The 24,618-nt window shown below is 51.3% G+C and overlaps 11 protein-coding genes across 11 annotated transcripts in view; 2 read left to right on the top strand and 9 right to left on the bottom strand.

The window, feature by feature from the left end:
- Positions 1-529: 529 nt before the first annotated feature.
- COCVIDRAFT_36316 (hypothetical protein) lies at positions 530-2,290 on the bottom strand (the record flags this gene model as incomplete). Its single annotated transcript, XM_014702842.1, has 4 exons — positions 530-1,346; positions 1,401-1,793; positions 1,843-2,036; positions 2,102-2,290. 4 exons carry the CDS (start codon positions 2,288-2,290, stop codon positions 530-532), a joined length of 1,593 nt encoding a protein of 530 aa, XP_014558328.1.
- Positions 2,291-2,433: 143 nt separating this feature from the next.
- On the bottom strand, positions 2,434-2,896 carry COCVIDRAFT_36315 (hypothetical protein; the record flags this gene model as incomplete). The annotated part of the gene is made up of 3 exons (XM_014702841.1): positions 2,434-2,522; positions 2,594-2,696; positions 2,777-2,896. The coding sequence occupies 3 exons, from the start codon at positions 2,894-2,896 to the stop codon at positions 2,434-2,436; spliced, it is 312 nt and encodes a 103-aa protein (XP_014558327.1).
- A 615-nt stretch (positions 2,897-3,511) lies between these two features.
- On the bottom strand, positions 3,512-4,315 carry COCVIDRAFT_94782 (hypothetical protein; the record flags this gene model as incomplete). Its single annotated transcript, XM_014702840.1, has 2 exons — positions 3,512-4,113; positions 4,198-4,315. The coding sequence occupies 2 exons, from the start codon at positions 4,313-4,315 to the stop codon at positions 3,512-3,514; spliced, it is 720 nt and encodes a 239-aa protein (XP_014558326.1).
- A 595-nt stretch (positions 4,316-4,910) lies between these two features.
- COCVIDRAFT_94870 (hypothetical protein) lies at positions 4,911-6,603 on the bottom strand (the record flags this gene model as incomplete). The annotated part of the gene is made up of 3 exons (XM_014702839.1): positions 4,911-5,846; positions 5,908-6,506; positions 6,567-6,603. 3 exons carry the CDS (start codon positions 6,601-6,603, stop codon positions 4,911-4,913), a joined length of 1,572 nt encoding a protein of 523 aa, XP_014558325.1.
- Positions 6,604-7,401: 798 nt separating this feature from the next.
- COCVIDRAFT_36313 (hypothetical protein) lies at positions 7,402-9,738 on the top strand (the record flags this gene model as incomplete). Its single annotated transcript, XM_014702881.1, has 1 exon — positions 7,402-9,738. One exon carries the CDS (start codon positions 7,402-7,404, stop codon positions 9,736-9,738), a length of 2,337 nt encoding a protein of 778 aa, XP_014558367.1.
- Positions 9,739-9,956: 218 nt separating this feature from the next.
- Positions 9,957-11,927, bottom strand: COCVIDRAFT_25191 (hypothetical protein; the record flags this gene model as incomplete). The annotated part of the gene is made up of 7 exons (XM_014702792.1): positions 9,957-10,181; positions 10,254-10,557; positions 10,623-10,883; positions 10,962-11,144; positions 11,243-11,425; positions 11,501-11,625; positions 11,736-11,927. The coding sequence occupies 7 exons, from the start codon at positions 11,925-11,927 to the stop codon at positions 9,957-9,959; spliced, it is 1,473 nt and encodes a 490-aa protein (XP_014558278.1).
- A 1,127-nt stretch (positions 11,928-13,054) lies between these two features.
- Positions 13,055-14,604, bottom strand: COCVIDRAFT_14564 (glycoside hydrolase family 5 protein; the record flags this gene model as incomplete). The annotated part of the gene is made up of 6 exons (XM_014702776.1): positions 13,055-13,367; positions 13,424-13,448; positions 13,502-14,221; positions 14,269-14,333; positions 14,389-14,472; positions 14,543-14,604. The coding sequence occupies 6 exons, from the start codon at positions 14,602-14,604 to the stop codon at positions 13,055-13,057; spliced, it is 1,269 nt and encodes a 422-aa protein (XP_014558262.1).
- A 1,376-nt stretch (positions 14,605-15,980) lies between these two features.
- On the bottom strand, positions 15,981-17,786 carry COCVIDRAFT_36310 (hypothetical protein; the record flags this gene model as incomplete). Its single annotated transcript, XM_014702838.1, has 3 exons — positions 15,981-17,031; positions 17,120-17,418; positions 17,541-17,786. 3 exons carry the CDS (start codon positions 17,784-17,786, stop codon positions 15,981-15,983), a joined length of 1,596 nt encoding a protein of 531 aa, XP_014558324.1.
- Positions 17,787-18,232: 446 nt separating this feature from the next.
- COCVIDRAFT_36309 (hypothetical protein) lies at positions 18,233-19,599 on the bottom strand (the record flags this gene model as incomplete). The annotated part of the gene is made up of 3 exons (XM_014702837.1): positions 18,233-18,720; positions 18,774-19,420; positions 19,466-19,599. The coding sequence occupies 3 exons, from the start codon at positions 19,597-19,599 to the stop codon at positions 18,233-18,235; spliced, it is 1,269 nt and encodes a 422-aa protein (XP_014558323.1).
- A 2,799-nt stretch (positions 19,600-22,398) lies between these two features.
- On the top strand, positions 22,399-23,308 carry COCVIDRAFT_94711 (hypothetical protein; the record flags this gene model as incomplete). The annotated part of the gene is made up of 2 exons (XM_014702836.1): positions 22,399-22,457; positions 22,510-23,308. The coding sequence occupies 2 exons, from the start codon at positions 22,399-22,401 to the stop codon at positions 23,306-23,308; spliced, it is 858 nt and encodes a 285-aa protein (XP_014558322.1).
- Positions 23,309-24,168: 860 nt separating this feature from the next.
- The window catches only part of COCVIDRAFT_94889 (hypothetical protein), a gene marked incomplete at both ends in the record, with an annotated part of 3,055 nt that continues 2,605 nt past the window's right edge, over positions 24,169-24,618 (bottom strand). Inside the window, one exon of the mRNA XM_014702835.1 lies at positions 24,169-24,588. Coding sequence (XP_014558321.1) covers positions 24,169-24,588 — 420 coding nt within the window. The remainder of the gene's footprint in view (positions 24,589-24,618) is intronic.

Below are 24,618 nucleotides of genomic sequence, written 5' to 3'. Positions count from 1 at the left end.
TCACCCCCTCCCTATCTTTGCAAGAAGTCTTTACACAGGTCAAGTCAAGCCAATCAAGATGCACTCATTGTCTATACTAAGCCGATAAATTCTCCAAACTGCGCTGCCGTTCAGACAATGTGTTATCCAGACTACTGTCATCTTTCCCGTTCCATCCCACCAGCGATCAAAACAAACACTGCAGTATGGGTCCAAAGGCACTCTTATAAGCTCACGGGGAGATACTAACTAGAGTAATATTCTAAGATAACGGAACCGAAATTTTAATTCGGAGAGGTTGTATCAACTAAATTGCTCTTCATATGCATTGTGGAATTACTGCTTCTTCCCACCAAGAAATCTGGAGTTACTTTTCCAATCCGCGAATTCCTTGCTTGTGTGTCTAGTAATTAGACATCCATCATTCACAGAATCCAAAAGCAGCATTGGCTTGTGTACAATCAGCAATGATATTGAAGCAACCGCTAAAAAATAACTCTGCATTTCTCCCCCTAACACTAAACCACCCCCAACCTATCCCCATTCCACATCACATCTTCTCCTCCCCCTCCAACCCCGGCACCTCGCCATTCTCCAAACTCTCCACCAACCGTCTCGGCCCCACATACCCCTTATTCCTAATCCACAAATACCATCCGCCCAGCAAAATCGTCACACCGCCCGTTAGCGCACTCGTATAATTCATCGTCGTATAATCAAACGGCCGCGCAGAAGGGAAACAGTAAATCGGGATCCAGACAACCATGTAACCGCTCGCGAGACAAGCTACGGTGTAGAAGACGGGATCGGACATTGTGAAGGGACCTTTGACTACGCGTTTGCGGCGGGAAAGGATGTTAGGGACGAGAAAGGCGAGGTAGGAGAGGGAGCAGAGGATGCTGAAGGAGCCGACGAAGGCGTTGAAGGCGGTGCTACTGCCGATGTAGATGCAGCCTAGGACGGTATTGATGAGTCCGCAAGTCAGCGTTGCGTTGAAGGGGTTCTCCCATTTGCTGTCGACTTTGCCGACCCAGTGGCTGAAAGGTGTAGCGTCGTCGCGGCCGAGGGTCCAGAGCATGCGGCCGCTGGTGATGTAGCAGCCAATGTTTGTGCAAAAGGTGGGGAGGAAGATGACGATGAGGAGGCCGAGGGAGCCGCCGTGCGAGTTTGTGGCTTGGCGGTAGAGTTCTGCGAGGGGAAAGGGCCAGGGGTTCGAGAAGAGGGTGTCGAGGTCGTTTACGGAATAGAAGATTGCGATTAGGTAGAGGAATGCGGTTATGAAGCCGACTGCGTATTGGGCGAGGATTGCTTTGGGGATGTTCGTGCGTGGGCGGGGAAGCTCTTCGGCGAGATGGGATACGCAGTCGCTGTGAGAAGATTGTTAGCATGCCATGAAAGTATAAGCAAGGTGATATACTCACGGTGTACCAACGGCAAAAGCTCCGTTCAGCATTCCCGCACAAAAGACGAAGCCGTCACTGCTCCAACCTGTTTGGTTCGACCATTGTTGCCATACAAACTCGCTGCTCGCGTATCCTTTGCCTGTCTGACTTGGCATGATTGCGCATACCATGATGGTGACGAAGACGCCCATGAGGATGAAGAAGAGGCCAATGTTGGTCAGTTTCGGGAGGGCGCGATTTGCGAACATGACAATGGCGCAGGAAAGCCAAGTCATGATGAGATACACGATGAAGACGTGCCAGCGCTCATAGGCATAGCCTGGGTGGAATAGGCCATACATGGAAATGATCTGGGTCGAGAGGATCGAGGTTATGGATGCTGTGCCAAAGATCCAGCCCAACACATTCCACCTGGCACAAGTTAACTTCTCTCCCATCTGGTATCCTCTATTGTACGTACCATCCAGCGTAGAAACCTATAACCTTTCCGAATTTCGCCCCGCCTGTTACGCTCGCCCAGTGGTATACGCCAGCAGAAGAAGGAATAGCGGATGCCATTTCTGCAATGCATGCCGCAATCATGAAGTAGAAGCACGATACAGTGATGAATTCGTAAATAACGCCAGCAGGACCGCCATTGTAGAGCGCAATGACCTAAGGCAAGTCAGCGGAATTCGTGGGTTTGGAACTTTCAGAGCAAGGAGACAGAATCAACATACAATGGAGCCTCCCAATGCAGCCCAAACGTTGCCAGTCGTGATACCAATGGCGCAGAGATTGAGCAAACTAAAGTTACGCTCAAGTTCTTGTTTGTGTCCCGAGGCGTTCAACACCTCAGTTACACCTGCTGCCTCATCCACGTCCACTGACACTGGCTTCTCTGCCGACAATTTCCTCTCCGAATCCATGCTGGTGGTCGGCCGGCGGGCAACAAGGAGTGTATAGGATGAAGGGAAAAAAGCAAAAACTTCGTCTTTGTGCTTTTCGATATTCACCAGCGGCACTAGAGACAGTGGATCCGGACGCGTCTATCTATCAGATTGCAAAACAATTATGCCCCCTTCACGTAAATACATATGCTAAGCGATCGGAAAGTGGCAGCAGCAGCTAGATGCCGTTGCATATACGCCCCATACAATGCTTGCATGCTCCAAGAATGACGGCAGAAAAAGCGGCCAGGTTAGGACGATATCCGAGGAGCACATCCATACTAGAGAAAAATCTATGCCGGCATTGAAGCCAGGGAGTGGAACGAGGCATGCGGGTTGGTGAGACTAATCGTGTTATGTTGCTCGGGGCTGATAAGAAAACGGACTATGCCGGGAACACTGCAGGGTGCAGATAGTCGATCCCAGGGTGTAGATAATCAACCCTTGTGTGTTGCAGGTACGAACCATGTGGGGACCAATGAGCGGGACTTGTGCTCCATACCCGGGAGTATGGAAGCGCTCCTTTTTCGATGCAGAGGCTGGTCGAATAACAGAATGAGGTAAGGCAAGATAAGTAATGTTCATGATATATTAGCAAGGCCTCCCACTGCGAGTGCTGGACAACGAAGCGCCTGAACAACGAAGCCATCTTGTCGACCTATGAGATCTCTTTCCACAAAAGTCAGAGCAGCGCCCACTTGTCTCTGTGTGGTGGTACACCGTGTTGGCAGTGAAGTTGCGAGTCGCTGTGCGTTAGCGAGAGACATCCGTGCCGAGTCACCCCCGCGCGTCCCTTTCCGCTCAGATAGGTTTGATTGGTTTTCCAAGACGGCATGTCCAATGCCAAAGGCCTAGATGCCAAAAGAGAAGTGAAGGCATATTGGGGGTGCGATGGAATTGGACTAAAAAAGAGGAGGTGTGCATGCAAGAATTAGAGCGAAGGAAAGTGAATAGATTGATGCATCTGAGAAGAAAATGGTCATGTTACAAACAGGGCGAAGTGATATGCGCCATACTGTATTCACATAATGGTATACACAAAAGAAACGCACCTGCAAACTCCAAGCCCATGTCGCCCTGCCAGAGGACCGATGATTACTAATTGTCTCGTCCCGTGAGGCGTGAGCGGCGCCAAATCTATTGTCGTTGTGAATGTCAAGTCAAAGTCATACCGTACGTGAAAATGAAAGAAGGTGAGATCTACGCGGTGCGCATCTCCGTGTCTTCAGCGTCATCGATGTCGCCAATCTTGCGCTTGCTGGGTGTGGCGCTGCCCTCGTCGTCGAGATCGAGGCCGTCGCCTTCGGTCCATTCCGTGACTTCCCATTCGACGTGGACGCCGCTGTCCGTGTGTGCACCGCGCTGCTGCTTGAAGCGTCCAAGGCGAGTGTTGCGTACAATCTCCTCGAACCAGGGAGCGCCGCGAGACTGCGGACCCGAGCGGACGACGGTGCGCGAAGAAGTTGGACGGGAGGGGGCAGCGGATGACATGCCCTCGTCGTCGCTACTGTCACTGCTGGGGATGAAGCCGAGGTCGCCCAGCAGCTCCTGGTCCTCGTCCAACAAGCTGCCGACAGTCAGGGAGATGTGCTCGGCCTCATCGCGCGTGCGCTCGTTCCACGACGACAACTGTGTGCCGCAGTATCCGCAGAACTGGCGGCGGGTGTGGGACGCAAAGGGAGATTCGAAGTTGCGCTTGATACTCAGTCGTGTCTCGTCGGGGAATTGGGCGAATGTAGCCGACGTATACCATGGCAAGGGCACGCGCAGCCAGAGTGTGAGAGGGTTGGCAGCATGGTATCCTGCAGTTATTATGCTTTGTTAGCGACAGCACCGTGATGGTTCGGAGCATCCCCGCGTGTGGCGGGCATGTATCTAGTACTTACGCGATGCTGGAGTATTGTCGTATCTCAGCTCAGCTTGGCGCACTTGCTGCGCTGGTATCTCAATTACATAGCGGTTCCGTCCGCATGCACAGGAGCCGTGCAGTGTCTGCGTCGCCATGTTGGATATTGTTGTTGCGTGTTTCCCAGGCAATTGGATTATTTGAGTGTGTCGGTCGGCGATGGAGTCTTTTTTCTTCGGACAGGCGATAGACAAAAAAGTGTCTACCAGTCTTGGGGGGGAAATTGACGTGTTTCAATGTTTTGCGGGGTTGCGCGTGGAAACAAATCGAAATGATATGTCTGTTGCGCTGTGCACCAGATGCGTTGCCCAACAGTCTGTGCTGTGATTGGCCAAGCCGCGACCTTGTGTAATGACCGCCACGCCTGTCAGGTTTCCACTAGTTATGCGAACGAATACAAAGTCGTGTCGTGTCGTGTCGTGTCTTGATGGCAGTGTTGGAAGAGTTATACCGTATGAGACGATCGCAGCGTCGTGGTCAAAGTCGCTGTCTGCCTGCCTCCTTCGCCGCGGACCATCGCGTCATGGTGGGGAAGCTGTCCAGAAAGGAACATTCGAGCACTCCCTCGCATCTTCGCGAACAGGAACCACATCCAACTTACTACTATTATGTACATACTACATACTACTACTTACTATATACAGCTTCACCTCATGCACGAACGAAATTACATAATCTGCGAGCGCAGCGGGCTCAAGCAGCTCCCCCCTTTGTGCGCTTCGACTCGCGAACTCTCTGGTTGGTCTGGATAATCGTCTCCTTGGCACCATCCCAACGCTTCCTCTTACCATCAAAAACACGGTGGATATGTGGGCTCCAGATGCCTCCCGTCAAGAGGTTGCTGTACTTTGGCTCTCTGAGCCGGAATCCCCAGCCCTTCGGCCCGTAGCCCAGATACTCGTTGACTCCTGTTCCAGCGAGACGGTCCATGGCTCGTATCCATACACCCATATTGCAGTGGCCTGGCGACACGTTTGGGGTGCGCCGTGCCAGATCAATGAGCCATTCGTGCTCCTTTTCCACTGCAGCAATCATTGCGTCGCGAGGGGGCAGCTGCGACTTGTTGGCCCAAACCTGCGCAATGGCCATGGTGGCCAGGTCAAACTGCTGGAAGTTTGCAATTGTGATCTGCACGTTGCCTAGGAACGCCAGACTATCCGGCTTCTCCACTGAAAAGACGTTGTGGTAGAGCCGAAACAGCGACTTGCCGTTTGACCCCGGTGCATCCAGCCACCGCTGTGGACGACACGTGGGATCAAACTTTGGCTCGATAATGCTAAAGTCAGACTTGTACCCTGTGCACCATACTATGACGTCGACTTCGATGCTGCTTCCGTCGTCGAGCTCTACCTTTGTCTCGGACACAACTCGCTTTACCCCTGCAACAGATGAAACACTGCCTTCTTCCAGGCAGGGAACCAGGCTGTCGGATACGATGGGCACCTTGCCCGCTGGCTCGAAGCGCCACTCGGGGCGAACATGAAAACTCTTATCTTGTATTCTCTTGATCAACCTATCGAACGGCTTGTCACTGAACTTTGGAAAGTACTTGGTCATGAGGCTTTGGAACTTGAAGAGACGAAGGCTGTGTGTATGGTCTATGGCGACGCCGTTGATGTGTCGTGGTAGCTGTCGTGATACGGTTAGTCCAAAGATCTTCTCGGCCCCAGGCATGCCAAGGTGGACCTACAACTCTTGCCCCATGACGGTGCGCAATGTAAACTTTATCTGCAATGCCAGCCAGTTGGGTTGCCGTATCTGCCGCGCTGTTGCTAAACCCTACGACCATGACTCTCTTCCCCTTGTAGTCGCTTGGACACTTAAATGCTTGCGAGTGTATGCTTATACCAGCAAACTTGTCCATGCCCTCGACCGTTGGCATGTGTGCCTTGCTAACCATGCCGCCAGTAGCTATGACTACCTTGTCAAAGTATTGTGTATCCTCCCCCTGGACCTGCACGATCCACTTTTGTCGTTCTTGGTCAAACGTAATCTGGGCAATGTGGGTATTGAGCCGAATCGAGGCTTCGAGTTGGAAGTGAGTGGCGTAGGCTACAAGGTACTGCTGCACCTGGGCTGCAGTGGGATGCGAGGCAATATGGTCGGGAAACGGAAAGTCCGTGAAGCACATGCGCTCCTTGGAAAAGTTGACCATAGTGGTCTCCATGACCGACGTCTGCTCCTCTGTCGAATACTGCCATAGCCCTCCGATGTAGCTATTCCGATCGAATCCGACAACTTCGAACCCTTCCTCCTTGAGATTCTTCAACGCCACAAGGCCCGCGGGTCCTATGCAGCTGAGTTAGTAGGTGTAGGATTCTTGGTACCATCCGCGGGATACCATCTCACCTAGTCCTATGACGGCAACTGAGCCACTTTTCTCCATATTGCTAGTGTTTCAGCGAGATGTAGGTAGTATATACAGCTTACTGCCGTTATTTTGGTTTCTTTACGCTTGCTTCGGTTGCGTTTCACCACTGGTAATATGCGCAGGATGCAGCACGCATATGGTGGGTTTGACGCGAAGAATCGAATAAGCAAAGGTTTGCAAAGTAACATTCTGGGAGTATCGATGTCGTGATGCTATCTTGGACACCGCGAGTGGGGTCATACACCGTGGCATTGCATTACCAGGTTTTAGTAGAAGACCGGTACGATCCCGTACTGCCTATGTTCTGGCTTCTCACTCGCTCGCACAGAAAAGTAATTTTCAACTTTCGGTACTATTATACGCACGTGTGCCGTACGTGTGCGTGCACTGTCCAACGGCCCGCCGTGATCGCAATCGGTGCCCATGCTGTGGGTTCGACCAGAGTTCTGGCTACACCGCCACCTGGACGCATTACTGCGCGGTGTGGCGCTCTGCCCCGCTTCACAGCCCACCTACTTAGTAGTATGAACACGAGTGCAAGCGATGCTGCTGCGCATGTGCTTTTGCGGCCTCGTGTTGACACCATCTTCCCAACAAATCAAATTGCTTTGTCTGGCTAATTGACTGCTCGGCCCGGTATCAGAGTCTATTTCCACGTTGCGATTGGACGGTTCCCTCATCTCAAGGCAGCAGTTTGATGGCTGTGCATGTCCTACCAACACCAAGCATATTAGACGTATAGGGCCAGCTTCATCATTCCCGGTCTCCATCCTTCTCAAATTTGCTCCTGCAAACATCATCACATAACTCATCATGGCTGGGCCCCCTTCATACCACGCCGATCCAAACTTGACATCACACCCATCCCCTCCATCCGTATCGTCCCAGTCGAACGTGGTATTCACCCCAAGCGCTACATCTGTTGCCGATTCTTCAGATAATGAATTTGATCCCACGCCTACACATAGCCCGGGAGGCCCCCAATATGATGACTTGCCGCCATCTTACGATGACGCGAGGCATCAGGCTTTTCACGATGCACGCAACGGCATTGCCCCTGTAGATCCAAACCAAATCGAAGCCCATCGCATTACCCGTAACGAAGGTCCCAATGAGCCTGAGATTTGGGAGTATAGAATCAGAGGAGAGCAGACGGACCCCGCAAGTGAACAGGAACATGCTCCAGACTATGCAAACCATAGGGGCGACAAGGCCACCAGTGTTCCCGTCCAGCAGGTCAGCTCCACAGAGAACATTCCAGTTGGGCGCATGGGCAGCGAGTTCCGTTCACCTCAGACTCCCAACGACTTGGCTTCTGCTATGCTTACCCAGGCTTTGGAGTTTACTCGCCACCAACCCGATCCCGCTGCACGCTATGCGCCACATCTAAATAGGATCATTGCCATCCCTGGCGAGGGAGGTTCCGATAGACCTTTGGGGGAGCACGAGCAGTTCTTGTGCGCATACACCCAGACACTGCATGGACATGGGGTTGATCCAAACCAATTCTTGAACTTCCTGCGTGGTCTCAATGTCCTGCTCAGATCGACCAACACAACAGCCGCTGATCTACTACGTGAGTCAACACACGGAAACGAATCTTCAAGCCTTGTCAGTCAGTATATCAGAGGAGCCAATGAGGCGTTTTTTGCTCCACGGGGCTTGAGAGTGTCGTTCCGCAGTGAAGCAGCGATTCTTGCAACTCTGCCTATTCCTTCAGGACCAGGGCAGCGGGCTGCAGTTGCTAGCCGTCTCTTAGAAGAGCCTAGATCTGCTGCTATACGCGCGCAAAGATTGACTCCATGGATCGAGCCGCTCAATACCGAGAAGCTGCCGTCGCCAAGTGAGCATATGTACAGGCTGCACGAGATGGGCGAGCGCTTCTCCCGTCAAACAGCTCTCATAAATACACAAGATGATCCACCACATTCAGTTCCGACAACATCGGAAGAAGCTCACTACGGACACGGCCAGCAACCTGGCGGCCCTGCAGGAAATTGGTCGCCGTTTGGCGCACCAGGGCGTGGACCATTTGGACCATTTGGCAACACACCGCTCGGTGGCTTTGGTAATGCACCCTTTGGGCGTTCGGGTCGAGGAACTTTTGACGCTGCTGGAAATGGGCCGCGTTTCAGGCGCGGTCGTGGATACTGTGGTGCCGCGGGGCCATCACGACAAGGAGACTACTCCATTGGCAAAGAATGGGCAGAAGTAGGCAAAGAGATTGGAAAGATTGGCGAGGAGTTTGGCAAGATGATGGGCGATTTGGGCATGCAATTTGGTCAGCGTGCAAGCAGATTGGGTACGGATATTGGACGAACTGCGAGCGGCAGCAACTCCCGACAGCAGGGCATTCCCAGGCCTGCCACCTACGGACAGCCACGCGATGATCTACCGCCATCATATCAACCTCCGTCTGGTCAAGAGACTGGTATCGTCGTACCTGGCGATCACAAGATTCAAACAGATTACGTGGCTCCGCAGAGGGAAAAGGGAAAGGGCAAGGAAAAGTGTGTAGAGGACTCGGACTCTGATTCGGACGCATCCTCGCTCTCGTCAGATAGCTCCGACTCTGATTCCGACAGCGATTCAGACGATGATGAGTTCTACGATGCCGAAAGCACCTTTTCTAAACGGCTTCGCTCCATTGAAGAAAAGGCTGCAGAAAGCGCTGCAAAAGGTACCAAGACGCCTGAAGAAATCTCACGCGAACGTGCCTCTGCCATCAACAAGCTCGAACAAGACAAGCAGAGACTCGCGAGCAAACGCGAAGCTAAGCAGTCCAAGCGCGCTGCGATGCGTGACGTAAAGAAGCGCAGTCGCGAACTAAAGAAGCAGCATCGCCAGCGCAAGAGGGAGCTCCGTGCCGCTTCTGGTCCAAAGGGCAAGGGCAAAGCGAAGAAGAGCAAGGAATGGAAGGAGCAGAAGAAGGCGTACAAGGAGAAGAAGAAGGGTTTGAGAAAGGAGAAGCTGGCGGCGAGAAAGGAGTGGCGTGAAGCAAGGAAGGAGTGGCGTGAAGCAAGGAAGGAGTGGCGCGAGGCTAGGAATGCGACTCGCAAGGGCAAAGCGGGAGCAACCGATACAAGGAGTGTCGAGGAGGGAGATCAAGATAAGCTTATTTGGCTGGTCATTGAGAATCTGGGACCTTAAGTATCTGGTTTTTGTTTGTGTCAAATAATTAGTGCAGCTAAGGCTGATGACAATGTTTCATCACAGTACCGTCGTTCAAATAGAGTTTTCGCCCGTTTTACGCAATGACATATTACTCTTTTCATTTGTAGAAAAAAATCCAGAAGAAACACAAAGTCATTCAATCGTAAGACTTAAAAAAAAACTCTTCAATCAACGGAACTTTTTCTGGGGGGATCTCAGTACCCATATAGCATAATCCGCTCGTTTGTTGACTGCCTCAATCTCTTGTTCTCCTTGATGAGCATAGCGCGGATGATCCACGCACAGGAGATAGATAGCAGTGCAAAGCCTGCCGAAGCACCGAATCCGATGCCATATCGCGGCTTATCTGTCTCGGGCCAGAGATAGGCACCGTAGATGTAACCGATTTGGCCTCCGACATTTGTCATTGCGAGGACAACCTTTAGCGAGTTAGTCGGATGACGTCTCCAAAGAAAATGTTGCGAGAAAGAGGGGTGTGGTGAAAAACTTACGGCTTTCTTCTCCTTTGTCTGACTGAGCGTCGAAGAAGCCCATCCGATGATGACGGAATTGACAGAGTAGGCGCCGACGGGGAAGATGAAGCAGGCAATGTAGCGTCCAGCTGTGTTGAGCGTGCTGGCTGCAATGACGAAACCCACGACTGCGACGAGCAGACCGCAGGTAATGTGCCATGTGCGTTCGTGCATGCGGCCGGAGCTCCATCCCGTAGCGATACCGGCTGCGCCTGCGAAAAGGAAAGGTGGGCAAGTAAGGACGAGGGTGATTGTAGTGCTGAAACCGAGAGTTTTGACGACACTGAGAAGTATTTGTCGTTAGAAAAAAAATGCATGTTTTCAGAGGAAAAAGGGAATGTGACTTACGTCGGGAAGAACGAATTGAACGAGCAAGCACTGAGGTGGAAATTTTGCATTAGGCAGAAAAGCCATGTCCTCGGGTCCCGACATGCCTGCTTGAGTCCATCCATCATGCTCACGTCGTCTGTGGAATCGCCAATACGGTCGCGCTCCATACGTGCATGTGCGAGTTCACGCTCGCGAGGAGACAGCCAGCGCGTCGTTAGTGGCGTGTTGGGTAGCATGAAGAAGCCGAAGATGGCTACGAAAGCTGTTACTGCGCCCTCACTGTCCGATTTGTTAGTAACCTAATTTCCCTCCGTATTTGAAATCAAGGGAAGGGAAGAGGAGGAAAAAAAAACTCACATGATAAACAACCATCTCCACCCCGCAATCCCCCTCAACCCATCCATCTGGAACACACCCGCAGCAATCAACCCGCTCAGCCCCGTCGCAAGAATCTGTGCGCAGTATAGCAATGCAATGCGTGTCGCTACTTCTCGCCTTGTGTAGAAGATTGAAAGCATATATGTGGCACCTGGGTAGAACCTAATCTTTTTCGTTAGGAAAAAAAGTCTCACACATATGAAAAGAATGAGGGAAAGAGGGATGGAGGGATTATGGGGGGGAAAAGGAGAATAACTTACGGCGCCTCAGTAATCCCCAGAAAAAATCGACACGCAACCATACCTCCGAAATTCTGCACCAGCGCCGTACACGCAGATACAATGGCCCAGACGAACATCCAGCTGCTCATGTAGATGCCAGGTTTGATGCGCGTGATGAGCATGTTGGAAGGGACTTGCATGAGGACGTAGCCGACGAAGAGACTGTGTTTGGAACATCAATGAGTCTGTTTTTTTTTCTTCTTTTCTCTTGGTAATTGAAGGAAGGAGGTAACTAACATGCTAACACAAGTATTAAACTGCACGCCCGTCATGCCCAGGTCCTCTTCCAGGTTATTCAGACGGGCCTGTGCGATGGCGTTGCGATCGACGTAGTTGAGGAAGTACATGACCATTAGGGTTGGCTATTCGCATTTCCAATCAGCAACCCATTCTCGCTCTCTTCTGCTTTTGCATTTGTGCAACAAGCCCAACAAAGGCAATTGTATACGAGGGTGAAGGGGAACAAACGTACCATAAGTCTCCAATCAATCTTCCTCACCAACGCAATCTCCTCCGGATCACTCTTGCGCTCTGCACCCGTATAGTCCGCAGCCGCCGATGCATGTTTCTCAGCCCCGATCTCGGATTTGTCGTCAATGTGCGATATGACTGCTGGTTTTTCGTCGGTGGGCTCGACGACGGGTGGATGTTGCTTTTCCGTCATTGTTTCTAAGACTCTTCCAACCTTCCTACTATAGATCCCTCTCAAAGATCAAAGGATTGAGGAATTAGGGGGAATTGAGTAAGAAGTAAAAGAAAGAAAGAAAAAAGAGCTGAGGAAGCTGGGGAAGGTGAAAGTCCTATATACCTGGGAGGGGCGGGCAATGCATTACAACCCACCCAGTCCCCCCATCCACTGTACTTCCCTTTCCCCCCTTGTACTAATCAGAAACTTGGCAAGCATTGGCATACATTGCTTCAGCTCCCCCTCCTCCGCGTTTTCCCCGCACTACTAGTCGTACTACTTTTTTACCTACTGTAACACGGTGTTCAACAGGGCAAATCCAGCCCACTCCAGGCAAAAGGCCAGCCCCCATGTCCGCCGAGGGGGCACACAGGCGCAGCCACAAACGCTTGGCATGCAGCGCTGGGCACCCGCAATCAGGCTTAACACGCCGCAACGGCAAACGGCAGACTCTTGGGTTGCCCAGGCTATCCTTTTCGGCGCTTGTTTTGCCGCCGATTCTGCACGTAACATGCGAAAACTGTGGAGGGGCGGGTGGGTTGTTTTACTGGGGATTCTGGGGAAGGAAGAATCTGGGGTGTGTATACACGGAGATATAGTTGGTGGGCGAAAGTGTGGGGAAGGGGATTCTCAGCTTTTTGGGTGCATTGGCACGGGTCATAGGCGTGTCAGGAGTGGGATGTGGGTGTAAAAGTGTGGTACGATAGTACTGGACTGGTAGACGCGGTACCACTGATTGTGGTTTTCTTTTCCCACCCCAGGTGTTACTACAGCACCCACCCATGCTTAGTTTGCTTTTTTTGCTTCTAGCCATCGTCCGCGGTCACAATTGCATAATTATGTACTCTCCCTGCCCCGCCCTCCACCCCTAGCTTATCTTGTGCTTGCACAAAAAGTGTATGAAAAAAAAAATCTCATTGCTATCGTGTACTTCGTTATTCCAAATCATCATAAGTCGTTAATCGAACTGAGCAATGAAAAGTCAGGCCTCCTCTATGCAATCACACATGCCTGCTTTGCTTTTCCTTTGCGATTGCGTTCAGCCCGTCTAGCCCCTTCTAGAGGTGCAACAAAGTAAATTTTAAGCTAGGTGTCAAGCCATGTTTCTAGCAGGCAGCGCCAAACTTGTACTCTACCTGTCCGTTCCTGATGGCGGGGAAGACACCAGCGTCGATGAGCCTGAAAGCATCCCACTCAGCCGCACCCTCAGTCTTGAAGTTCCACCAGAACCAGCCTTGGGTCGTCGACTCAAAAGCGCGGATCTGGGCCTCGATGTAGCGCCTGGAGTCGTCCTTGTAAGAGGCGGGCCACTGCGCTAGGTCGTTTCGCCAGCCGCACTCGCCCAACTTGGGGTTGCCCAAGTAGGTACCATCATAGCGGGCACCACGGCCGTAGCCGTTCAAGTAACGTGCGCAGTCCCTGCCGGCAGTCAGTTTATGTGCTTTTTGTGTTATGTGTGAAAGGATCATGCTCACGTCATGGCGGAAGTCCACTCTCCAACTGCAACATATAAGTCAGTAAGGGCTTATTGTATCGCATCTTCTTGAACATACCAAAGGTCCACTTGTCTGCACCGCCATATGCGCCAGTGTTCCTGCAGGCCTGTTGGGCGTGTCCAGCGGGTGACAGTTTGAGCAGATTGGAGTCGAAAACTTGGTATTGGTGGTTGTCAATGGCTACATTCTGGGCGTTGGCATCTGAGGGTGTGAGGAAGCCGTTCCAGGAGTTTGGTGCAGTGAAGCCGTCAGAAATGATGACCGGGGTGTCGGAAACCTCGCGCACTTGGCCATAGCCATCGCGATAGAACTGTGCGAGAACATCACGACTGAGGCCGTTGTAAAGTGCGGGCTCGTTGAGCAGTTGAATACCGACGATGACATCCTGGTAGCTCGTTTGTGCGTATTTCTGAGAGATTGTGCGCAAAACTTGGAGGGTCCTTCGGACGGTGTCGCCTTGCTGCCACGTGGGGCGATCCATGCGTTGACCAGAGTTGTCAAACCCGTTCTGGGATCCAGGTGCACCGTGAAGGTCAATGATAATCTTCAAGCCCAGGCTACGAGCCCAGTCGATGGCAGCATCAATGTAGACAGCTGCTCCACTGACGTAGGGCGAGCCAAAGGTATCGTATGCCCAGTAGCCAACGGGGATACGGACAACGTTGAAACCCGACTGCTTGATTTTGTTGAAGTCTTGCCAGGTGACGAAAGTATCCCAATGGTTACGAAGGATGTTTAGGGCATTTTGGCTGCCAAGCTTTTCACCCAATGTGTACTCTGCGCGTTATTAGCATCAGTCTCAATATGAAAGTCATTCAGCTTACCGTCAACAATGTCATTTTGTGGACGGCCTCGGTTTGCGTTGTCGAAGATTGATGGGGTGATCCAGCTGTGGAAGGAGGTTAGCAGATGTCGCAAAGCATATCACAACCCATGTCACTTACGGCTCCAGGACCAACCATCCACCAATGTTTACACCGCGAATCTTCTCAGATCCCCAGTTGAAGCCGACTGCACGCTTCTGCTGGCTAGAGAAAAGTCAGCAAGGACACAATGTGATGTTTGTTTTGGCAGTGATGCGCTGGAAGCATCACTTACGCAGGAGCAGCCAGGACAGCAACGCATAGCGACAAGGTTGAAACGAGTTTGGTGAGAATCATGTTGCAAAGATGATGTTGCTCTCAGATTGTGTTGTCAGGATGAGTTGCTGGAGTGGAGAGTTCAAGACGCGGTCATGGAGGTCACTTTTATACTGAATCCGAGCGTGAGCAGACAAAGAAATGCCAACATACCCAGCCAGGTCGTTGCAATAGCGACCATGGTTCGCTCGCGGGAACTATAATGGCTGTAGTCCTGGACTGCACATGACGATCGCAAGTGAGCGGGGGGGGAGTCTTGGAGAGCAGAATAGGCAGGTCTCTTGCTCCTCGAGTCTGTGCGGAGTGGAGATGTGTGAATCAGCCAGGGAGCTCGCGACATGATTGGCCACGGGTCCGGGTGATGAGAGGGAAAGCTGGAGCAACCATGAAAAATGCCTCTTCGGGCACAACATGGGGATTTCACGCAGTGTGAGTAGGGCAGCAGTGAGTGGTGACGTAGCAGGTCATGCCTGCAAGCGACACTTGGCGGCAGACGTGGGTATGTCCGAGAACTACACCTTCATCTTGCTTCCAACGGTGATGCAGTCACACGGCCCTGCACGTTCAGACAGGGTTGTCGGCACGTGATGTTGACATGCACTTGCTCGTGCGTTGTTCTCTCTGCCGAGAACACACGCGCCGGTACGCTAGAATCGGGGCTTCAGTGTAGCACATGTGCCGAGTCGATACGAGCACATCATCGCTCGGCTTCCGACCTGATCGCCGTCAAAGCGGAGTCTTGGGAGTTCCATGGCGTTTTTGACGTCGCGAATGACAGTGTCCAGGTCGTCATGGAGGTACATCTGCCATGGACCTCGGCTTGGCGCAAGGGCACGGGTGAGTTTCCGCTCCGTCATCTGATCTCTACCCTGACCTATAGCAGGGCAGAAGTGGCCTGTCGCAGCCTAAGGCCGTGAGTAGTTTGCCGTTGCCGCATGGCGGTCAGTTGTGTAGTCTGCCTGGACCCTGAACAAAGGTGGTTAGTAGTCAGAGTATAGCGGGTGGCCGGGGCGAGGTACCCCACAATGCCCCAGTATACCCCAGACTAGCCGCCATGTGACCAAATGCCACTTTTCAACGTCAATCATCACCGGTCGTGTGATGGCTTCCATTGCATGCGAGCCAACCGGCCGACGGGAAAGGCCCGCAACCCAACCGGCCATCAATCCCCCGGATTCACGTGCGCGCATGTTGAACCGGACATGAGCGCTGCAGCCAGGAGTCTGTACCTCGGACCTCACCTGGTAGTATGCTATGGTACTGCTCAAGGTAGAATAATACCATTTTTTGGAGGCTGAGCACGTCAGCTTCACCAAGTGCATGTTACCAGCATGCTCTGACATGCTCTACAATCCATACACTCGTCCAGTATACGTATATTGTTTTCACCACGAAACTTACAGCTTCCCGCCAATCCAACCGCCTAACCACAGAAATCCAGGTACTGCGGCTACGGCAGATAGTCCTCCCAGTACCGCTGCCATGGTCGCCCACCCATGTGCTTCAACAATGAACCCAGCTAGCAAAGGCCCGGCCATGGAACCTCCAGCAAAAGCCATATTGAACAATGCGTAAGCTTGAGCAAATGCACCGCCTTTCCCAAACCCAGGCCGTCCGCTTGCAATCAACTTCCTCTCCTTTGCTTCCGCCACGGCGGAAATCTCAGCCATGACGGGCGGAAACGTCATGCCAATGGTGAGACCCACGATGGCTAACAATGCACATAAAAGTACCTTGTCCCTCATCGTGCTTTCCGTGACAAAACGCAAGCACACCAGCGGCGGACACCCGCATAAGAACCCGATGATGACAAGGTATCGTCCGCCGTACTTGTCGCACAGCCATCCCCACAATGGCGCGAGAAAACTCGGAATGGCAATGGGAAGGAACAACAGCGCCGCACCCGTTGCTGTCCAGTTGAAGGTCTTTGCAGCGTGAATGGCAAGAACCGAGTCGAATGCCGTCAACAAAAGCGCCTGTACGAGTGCACAGAACAACGAGGCGAGTAAGCGTCGGGAGTAGAGCAGTGATACAACGGGAGGAAGGCGATCCCGCAGCCGCCGTCGAGGCGGTTCTTGCCGCTGCATTTCGAGCTGGCCTGCTTCCGACTGGGCTAGCGTTTTGGAAGCATCTGATCCCTCACTTTGTGGTGTAGCGTCTCCACCTAGGCCGTCATGCGCCTCGACTGGTCGCCGTCCTATCGCACTGGCATCCCATCTTACCGCCACCTTCTTTTCCACAAGCAGCAGTCGAAGAATCACGTCCAGCCCAATTAGTGCGTAGCTCATGCCGAAAACAGCATTGTAACCAGCGTGATCATACACGATGCCCCCCAGAAGCGGTGATATCAGCATGCCCAGTGACATACCTATCGACAGCCACCCGGACGCTGTGGCAAGCTGATCCTGAGGCACGGTATCAGCCAACAACGCAAGCCCAACAACCCACCTGCAAATATGGTCAGTCATTTAGCCCTCTCTCACCAATTAAATAAGACTTTTTTTTTTTAAAAAAAAGCAAAAAGACGTCTTCTTACACCACAGCCGCCGAAGCACCCTGCAACACACGCCCCGTAATCAGCACCCCAATCGAATTGCCAAGATTCAGCAACACGGTCGATCCCAGCAAAACCAGCAATCCCACAAGTAACGGCATGCGCCGGGACGACCCGCGGTCAGCAAGCCATCCGCACACAGGCGAGCATGCAAGAAGAGACGCTCCGTACACGGCCACGAGCACAGAGACCCAGTATTGCACTCTGCCTTCATCCACGTGGCTGCGCGACGAGATGGCGAAGGGGACTACGGGGACGATGACGCCGTAGAGGAACATGTCCTTTTTTTTTTTAAAAAAACCATGGATTAGTATTTTGCCCTTATCGTTTGATAATGTAGATTTTTATTTTTATTTTTTGAGATTTTGATGCAGCAGTGGTGATGAGGATAAGGATGACTTACGGTAAAAACAGCCAAAGCTACAGTCCCGATGATAAAACTATCTGAACTTCTATATTTGAGGAGAAAGGGGGGATCGGAGCTGCGTTGTGTGAACCATGATGTCCATTTTCGTTGCGATAGCTTAGTAGTGTCTTGATTGTCGCTATGTTGCAATGCAGGGTTTTCCGCGTAGCAAGTTGCTTTGTATGGCTGGTTCTCGGGTGTGTCGCGTTGCTGGGTTGGGTCTGTTGTCAGACTCTTTTCCATATTGCCGTCGAATTTTTTTTTTCAACGTCGAAAAGGAACAAAAAGAGGGAAAGAGGGGGGTTTCAAGCGTGTTTTCTTGATGCGACTTTTGTTGTGTGAATTGTTCAACATCGTCACTGGTTTGCGCGGGAGATCCAATCACTAGTGTCCATCTCTCCCGGACTCCGCAATATCCGCGGGTCCGGGCCCGATTCCGCATCGTGATCCACTATTGTGCGGATCAATTCCACGAAGTTCCATGCAACATCGGACTCTTTCTCTGGACTATCATGTATATGTGTGTGAAGTAGTACTGTGAATACATTTCATTCACGTTGTTGAAAGCGATGTTGTGATTGTCGATTCGTTTGCCATGTTACTTTTATTTATTACAAAGTAGCGATATGTACAACATCCAACTCAGTAGATGTAATTCCATAATATGAACAACTAACTTACATTTTCCATCATCCCCGATGATGTATTGTATTCCTCCTCGAAAATTTCGAGTGTAGCGCTGCCCAAAACGAAGACGCTCTTTGACGTCGATGAACTGACATACGGGGATCTGAGGCGTGGCATCGCGTCATCATGCACATTTCCACTGTCAACCCTGGCCCAAAGCTGACAGCGACCACATCATCTCTACCCAGGCCCAGGTGTCTCATTTTGTCGAGTACGATGAGTACAGATGCGCTCGAAGAGTTGCCGTAGTGTTTGTAGACGTCGAGCGAGGCTCTGATGTGGTCGTCAGTAAGACCGAGCGAGTCTTTCGCGCCGTGCAAGATGGCAGCACCCCCGGGATGAATTGCCCAATCAAAGTCTGCTGGCATCCGGGGCAACGGTGCTCTATTACTAATAGCGGCGTCGGATGCGTTGCAGAGTTGTTGGAAAATCGGTGCGATAGCACTGATTGCTGCTTTGGGAACATCTTTCGTAATGGTAGCTATCAATCCTGGTATCAGAGTCAGTTTACTAGTGGTCACGTAGAGAGTAGAGTGTACCCACCGTTTTTCCCAAAATTATACGACATGAAGCTTGACGTCCCCGGCGCCACCATACTCGCCCATTCCCTCAGTTGGTAAACAGGGGTTTGAGACGGAGCCAATGCAAGCTCGTTGCACACTACCAGTGAGGCAGCGCCGTCAGAGAACAATGCGGGTGCTATACGCAGTGTCTCATCTCCGCCTTGCAAGATGTTTTGTATCTCTGCCCGAAAGAAGAGGCTGCAAATTTCGCATGCGACGACGAGGACTCGTGCCTTTCGTCTCTTGAGCGATGCAGCGGCAGCAATGTCAGCTGCTGCTCGCAATGCTGATAGACCTCCTGCGCAACCCACGCCCTGGACGAGAACACGCTGAACGTCTGTCCCCAGGCCGAGTTTCTCGCACACAAAGAGGTCGTAGCCTGGATTGTCAGAATTGGTGCATGTCACGGCAACAATGTGTGTTATCTCTTGTGGCCCAACTCCTGCTTCCCGCATGGCCTTTTCACACGCAGAAGCGGCGAGAGTGACGCCCACGGTACGAAAGTCATGAGATATTGAACCAAGAGTTGGTGGCGTGGCATCTTTTTGCGTCCATTTGGTGTGGTCAAGGACTGTCGGACGGGAAGATATTTGCGTCTTTGCGTTGAACCCAATAAGCTTTTGCACACTGTATACGTGAGAAGATGTTCTTAAGATTCTGATCTGTACTGACGCTGGTGAAGAGACGTGTTCAGGGTATAGACGGTGAAGGTATCCCTCAAAATCTTCCTGCCCGATTGCATACTCGGGGTACTGGTGGCCTAAACCAATAATGTACACACCATCGCTGTTGCTACTCCGTGTCATACCGATTGTTGAAAACAGGCGTCAGGTGAGAGGATTTAGGTGCTGATGGAACCGGGCGATCAGATCATCGACACAGTAAGCCGGGCACCTTTTCCATGTATTGTATATCTTTTCTCACGCTTTTCCTACTCTTCGGCCCCTACATCGTGGCTTCCCAAGTCGCCGTTTAGTGACTTAGCCTAGGATCCGGTAAATAGGATATACTATCCACTCATGTTTCCAGGCTCCCAATAATCCTGCGCAGGATCGTTTTATTCTATCATCGAGCCTCAGATCTCATTTCGTTCAGGTGAAAGAGTCATGTCCAGCAGCGACAGCCTTGAGCGTCCCTGGAATGGGATTGGTGATGCGCCATTAACACGATTGGGATATGGTCTCTTGAAATCCTGATAGGGCCCAGAACATGTGCAAAACACATGGCACTGCCGAAACGGCCGTATCGTATCCATTGCGAGGCTGGCTCTGCCTGGATTCGAGCCTAATCGGGACCAGGAACCGCGACTGCAGTTCTTAGCTTTGCGCCATGGATGAACAGGAGTGCAGCAAAAGGCCACCATAGGGCTTTGTAGGCCCCAAATGTATCTCATTGTCTCGAGGCAGAAGTTTTAGCGTCTATGGTGTCCACTTCTGCCTAGAAAATCTCATCTTATTCCAAAGTGGTGACCAATGGCGGCTGCAGGTGAGGTCGATTGAAAATTTGGTCCTTACTTCTGGATATTCAATGACATCCATGAAAAGATCCGATGCGTTACAGAGTAGCCATTAATCTCAATCCCACAGCCCTGGTGTGTGGACTTGTTCGTATAATCCAACGCTGTACAAACCAACCATCTCATCGGTCAAGAGATCGATCCTTCGGCCCCCATGGCCCCCATGGCCCCACTACGGCTTACTTATCAGCTGAACCAACAAATCTGCGCAGTCACACACTATTTGTTTGTGGAGGTCGCCGACTGTGGATTATGGGCGCCTGAAAAGCGAATTTGCGACGAAAATGAGGATAAAAAACCAATACAGGCTGAAGTGAGCGCCACAAGAGTAAGACGACTAGAGGAAGAGCTGACAGTTGGCAATCGACAACGCACCCTAAAGGCAACGGGAAAATGCCCCTTTGATCAGACATACGGGCAGTACGCATGAAATCCTTGGATGACGAAAGCGCGAAACGTTCAAGAGACCGTCTCCAACAGTTCCATCCCGCTCGTATACACCCGTCTCTCGAGCGTAAGATCAGCAGCCTTGATGCCAAGTTGGCGGTTCACGGGCCGAAGCGCTTAGTACGCATGCATCTTGCTATACAGACGACATGTCTTCCCGAAGCCAGTGCCCGCGTCGCGGCAGCAATGCCGAACAAAGGGTCATGGGAAAGGCCAGGAGATACAGAAAGCATCCATGGAATTCAGGAGGCGGCTCAAGGGCTCATCGGGTAAAAGTATATCGCGGTCCGGATAAACGTAAAAAGACATCGGTGTGCCGATATGGTAGGTAGGCGGGTTGATACAGGCAGCCCCCTACCCATACTTATAGCAGCTGCATTATGGTCATCATCGACAACCACAACACAATCTGACGATCGCCACCTTGTAGTCGTAGATCTCGCCCGTGGCCAACCGTTCCCACCAGTAGCCCCGCCACCGCATTGTAAGAATTTTTTTCTTCTCTCGTTATCCAGTCTGATTACTACTCATCTGTTCGGGGAAATTTTCGTACTAGACCATTTTGTTGGAGCGGTGCCCGAAGGGCCCGAATAGGAACCTAGAATAGCGCTTTCTTACCTGCATACTTACGGCGCAGCCATGGTATGCTGTGTCAGACGGTATGTTACTAGGTCGAGCGCTTATGCCCACTGACAATGAGTTTCGGGTTTATTGGCCCTTGAATCATCAGTGTGTGTCTGGATTCGTGCTGGGGAGGGGGGGCGAACTGTACATGCTCAGTGCCGGGAGGCGGTGTGACAGGGTTGGGATTGTAGAGAGGTGAGCAGAGAGGGTAACGATGGGTGCTTGAGGAGAATGCACATCTCTTCTTTGAGACAGTATCGAACCAATGTTGTAGGGTTTGCAGAGTGATGACAGATCGGATGCATGCAGCCTGCAGGGTGTAAGCCAGGGCCTAGGAATGTGGGGTACTAGCACGTGACATGGCGGCAATGCTACTAGCTACATGCAGGCAGTTTGGTGGCGTGGATAAGACGTTGAGTATGCGCAAACATGTGGCCTTACTAGCATTCATCGTATTCGCAAACCAGTCTTGGCTGACACTGTCATACTGGGGCCACTTGGACCAAAAATAAAATACGCCCCTCGTAGTACCGAGGTTGGGGCGACCACACGATATGGAAGGTCAAGACGTCGATAAAAGTCTTGGGCTGTTTCGGGCCCTCTTGGATGGGGTTTTCGGTGCCACTGTGAATTCCGCACTGTCAAGCAGAGCGTAATCTGTGTAGGATCAGCCTTGTTCTCGGGCTTCCGTAGTATCCGTGCTTCGCGCAATGCTTTCCTAATCGGGATTACTGCGTTGCAGGGCACCGACTAGGCGCAAATGTGTTGGAAAACCACTCGCGAAAAGGCATTCTTTGCAGATTAGTGCTTCCCGTGATCTGGCGTGAGGCTCACCTCCCAAAATTTACTTAATTATGCGTCGCCGCCAGCTCTCGCTGTGGACTGGGTAGAAGAAGGGGTGGTACGAATTCTGAACGGTTTGCCTTGGCTCAGAGAACGGACGGCATCTATTCAACGGCTGCGTTAGGAAGGGTGTGCGAGCATATTATCATCGGTGACTATACTCCGACGGAACAACATGCACGAGTCACACGCATCAACGAATAACGATTCCTTTCCAATTCATTCTAAAAAACAGTGAGAGCAAGACAACTTTTGAATCCTCTGGCTGATGCTGACTTACCAGAAGCATGCACAGGACGGCCAGTCCCCCTAGTAGAGACAGCAGTGTTATGAACATATTCTCACGTTTGCCACGTGAGCTCCGGAATCGCATATACATTTTCTGTCTTGAAGGAAGCTATGACAATGAAGTAATTGTGCGCCGCGCTGCCCTGGGCAGGACGTACCGCTTCACTCACCTGATCCGGGAACCTTGCGGTCAATTCTCATACCGATGGATCGAAGACCCTGTTTCAGCCTGTTTGAGCAAAAAGGGCTGGGACTTCAATCTTGCACGGGAAATGTTAGAGTGCTATTATTGGACACGCACTTTCAAGTTTGCTCATCACGAGATGTGCCTGCTTGAGCCATTTCTCAGCACGGATGGCTTTGGTTTTGGCATGACCCCAGCTGTCTATGCACGACGGTTACAGATACAGATTCAGCCTCTTCTTTTTGCCTTTTTGTTACCCGATAACCGGAAGATTGAAGAGCAACGGTTTTGCAGTGCCATCGAGGCGCTCGGTATGATCCAGACAGCGCGAACGGAAATTGCAATCGAAGTGGACTTGGCACAGGCGTCGTTGAGCGATGCTGATTACGAGCATTTTCTGGATGCTGCCACCAAGTTTACTATCCAGATACAGAACTTAGTGGATGTGTTGAAAAAGAAGGGGCTGCGTATTTCCCTCATGGTCGTCGGATCTCAACTTCAGCTTGAAACAATGACGAATGCTTCCGAATCGATGGCAACTAGCAGCGCTTCACTGAAATCACCGGTATTACCGATATCGCATCGGAGTTTCCGTGAAGCCTTAAGGTATTGATCAGTCATCAGTTACGAGAGACGATGCTGGTCAGGGCTCATCCCATCTGCCGAGTGGACCCCCCTGTCGCGTGCTAGTATCTGTAAGGCCCTAAATCCGGATCTAGCTGGACACCTGTTCCGGAAAAACCTTCAACACTCAAGCAACGTCAACTTCGACAGCAACGCCCACCATTTGCTTTGCCCTCAGTGGAAAGTGCAACAGCTATGACGCCTTTTATTTTTTTAGAAGCACGACCACTTTATGTTCCAAAAATTGTAATTTTCCAAGCCCAAGGGGGAAAAGTAACATCACGGGTGGGAAATGAAATGCATGTGCACGCGGTGTGCACACAAAAGGAGTATAGGCGCAAATACATGTACGGGGTCTTTTTTGTTCAGCGCTCTTGTCTTGAGCTGCGCTAGTAGTCCGGATACGGATGCATAATATGGCACAAATTATCTATAGTAACTAAGAACCTAATAGTGTGGTTTAGTTGCAGTAGGGTTTTCGAGAAGGCCATTACGTAGACTGCTTTTGTATCTTTTCTTTTACGACGCCAAGTTCTAATGATGATACGTAGTATCTTGGTGCTTAATAGATGGGTATGCGAAATGACTCATATAGATCATGGGACACATTTTTTCAATATCGTAAATGCACGGCCAAAGTGCAACATGTATAGACGGAAAAAGCAATGTGAACTACAGATGGATGGCGTAGTGGGTTTTCTTGAGGATACCAAAATTCTTTTACGTAGCCTGTGTTAATCAAGACGAGAATTGTTTAAACATGAGGTAATTCTATCAAACTCTACCAACGCGTTTGGAAAATGCATAGGCGAAAAAAGCTAATCAAGACAAATGAAAATCCATTCAACATCAGCTCGGCGACAACTCACATTGCCAAGATTTCAGGAGGCTCTCAGATTCCAGTCGATCGGGATGATCGGGCCTATGAATCCTCCGTTCTATTCCAACTACATGTTCCAGCAGCTCGATGGCCTCTTTGACCTGTTTGTTGTCATAGTATGTTGTGGCGAGCTCCCACTCTGATGATAGTCGATCGGGATGATCGGATCTAAAGATCCTCTGTCCTATCTCAACCACATGTTCTAGCAGCTTGATGGCCTCCTTGACCTGTCTGTTGGCGCGGTATGCTCGTGCAAGCTCATGCTGCGATGTCAGTCGAACAGGATGATCAGATCTAAAGATCCTCTGTCCCATTTCAACCACATATTCTAGCAGCTCGATGGTCTCCTTGACCTGTCCGTTGGCATGGTATGCGCGTGCGAGCGCATGCTGCGACGCTGATAGACTAGGGTGGTCTTC

The sequence above is a fragment of the Bipolaris victoriae genome (genome assembly GCF_000527765.1).
Source record: "Bipolaris victoriae FI3 unplaced genomic scaffold scaffold_27, whole genome shotgun sequence".
NCBI classification, from domain to species: domain Eukaryota; kingdom Fungi; phylum Ascomycota; class Dothideomycetes; order Pleosporales; family Pleosporaceae; genus Bipolaris; species Bipolaris victoriae.
This window is presented reverse-complemented; position numbering and strand designations above follow the sequence as displayed.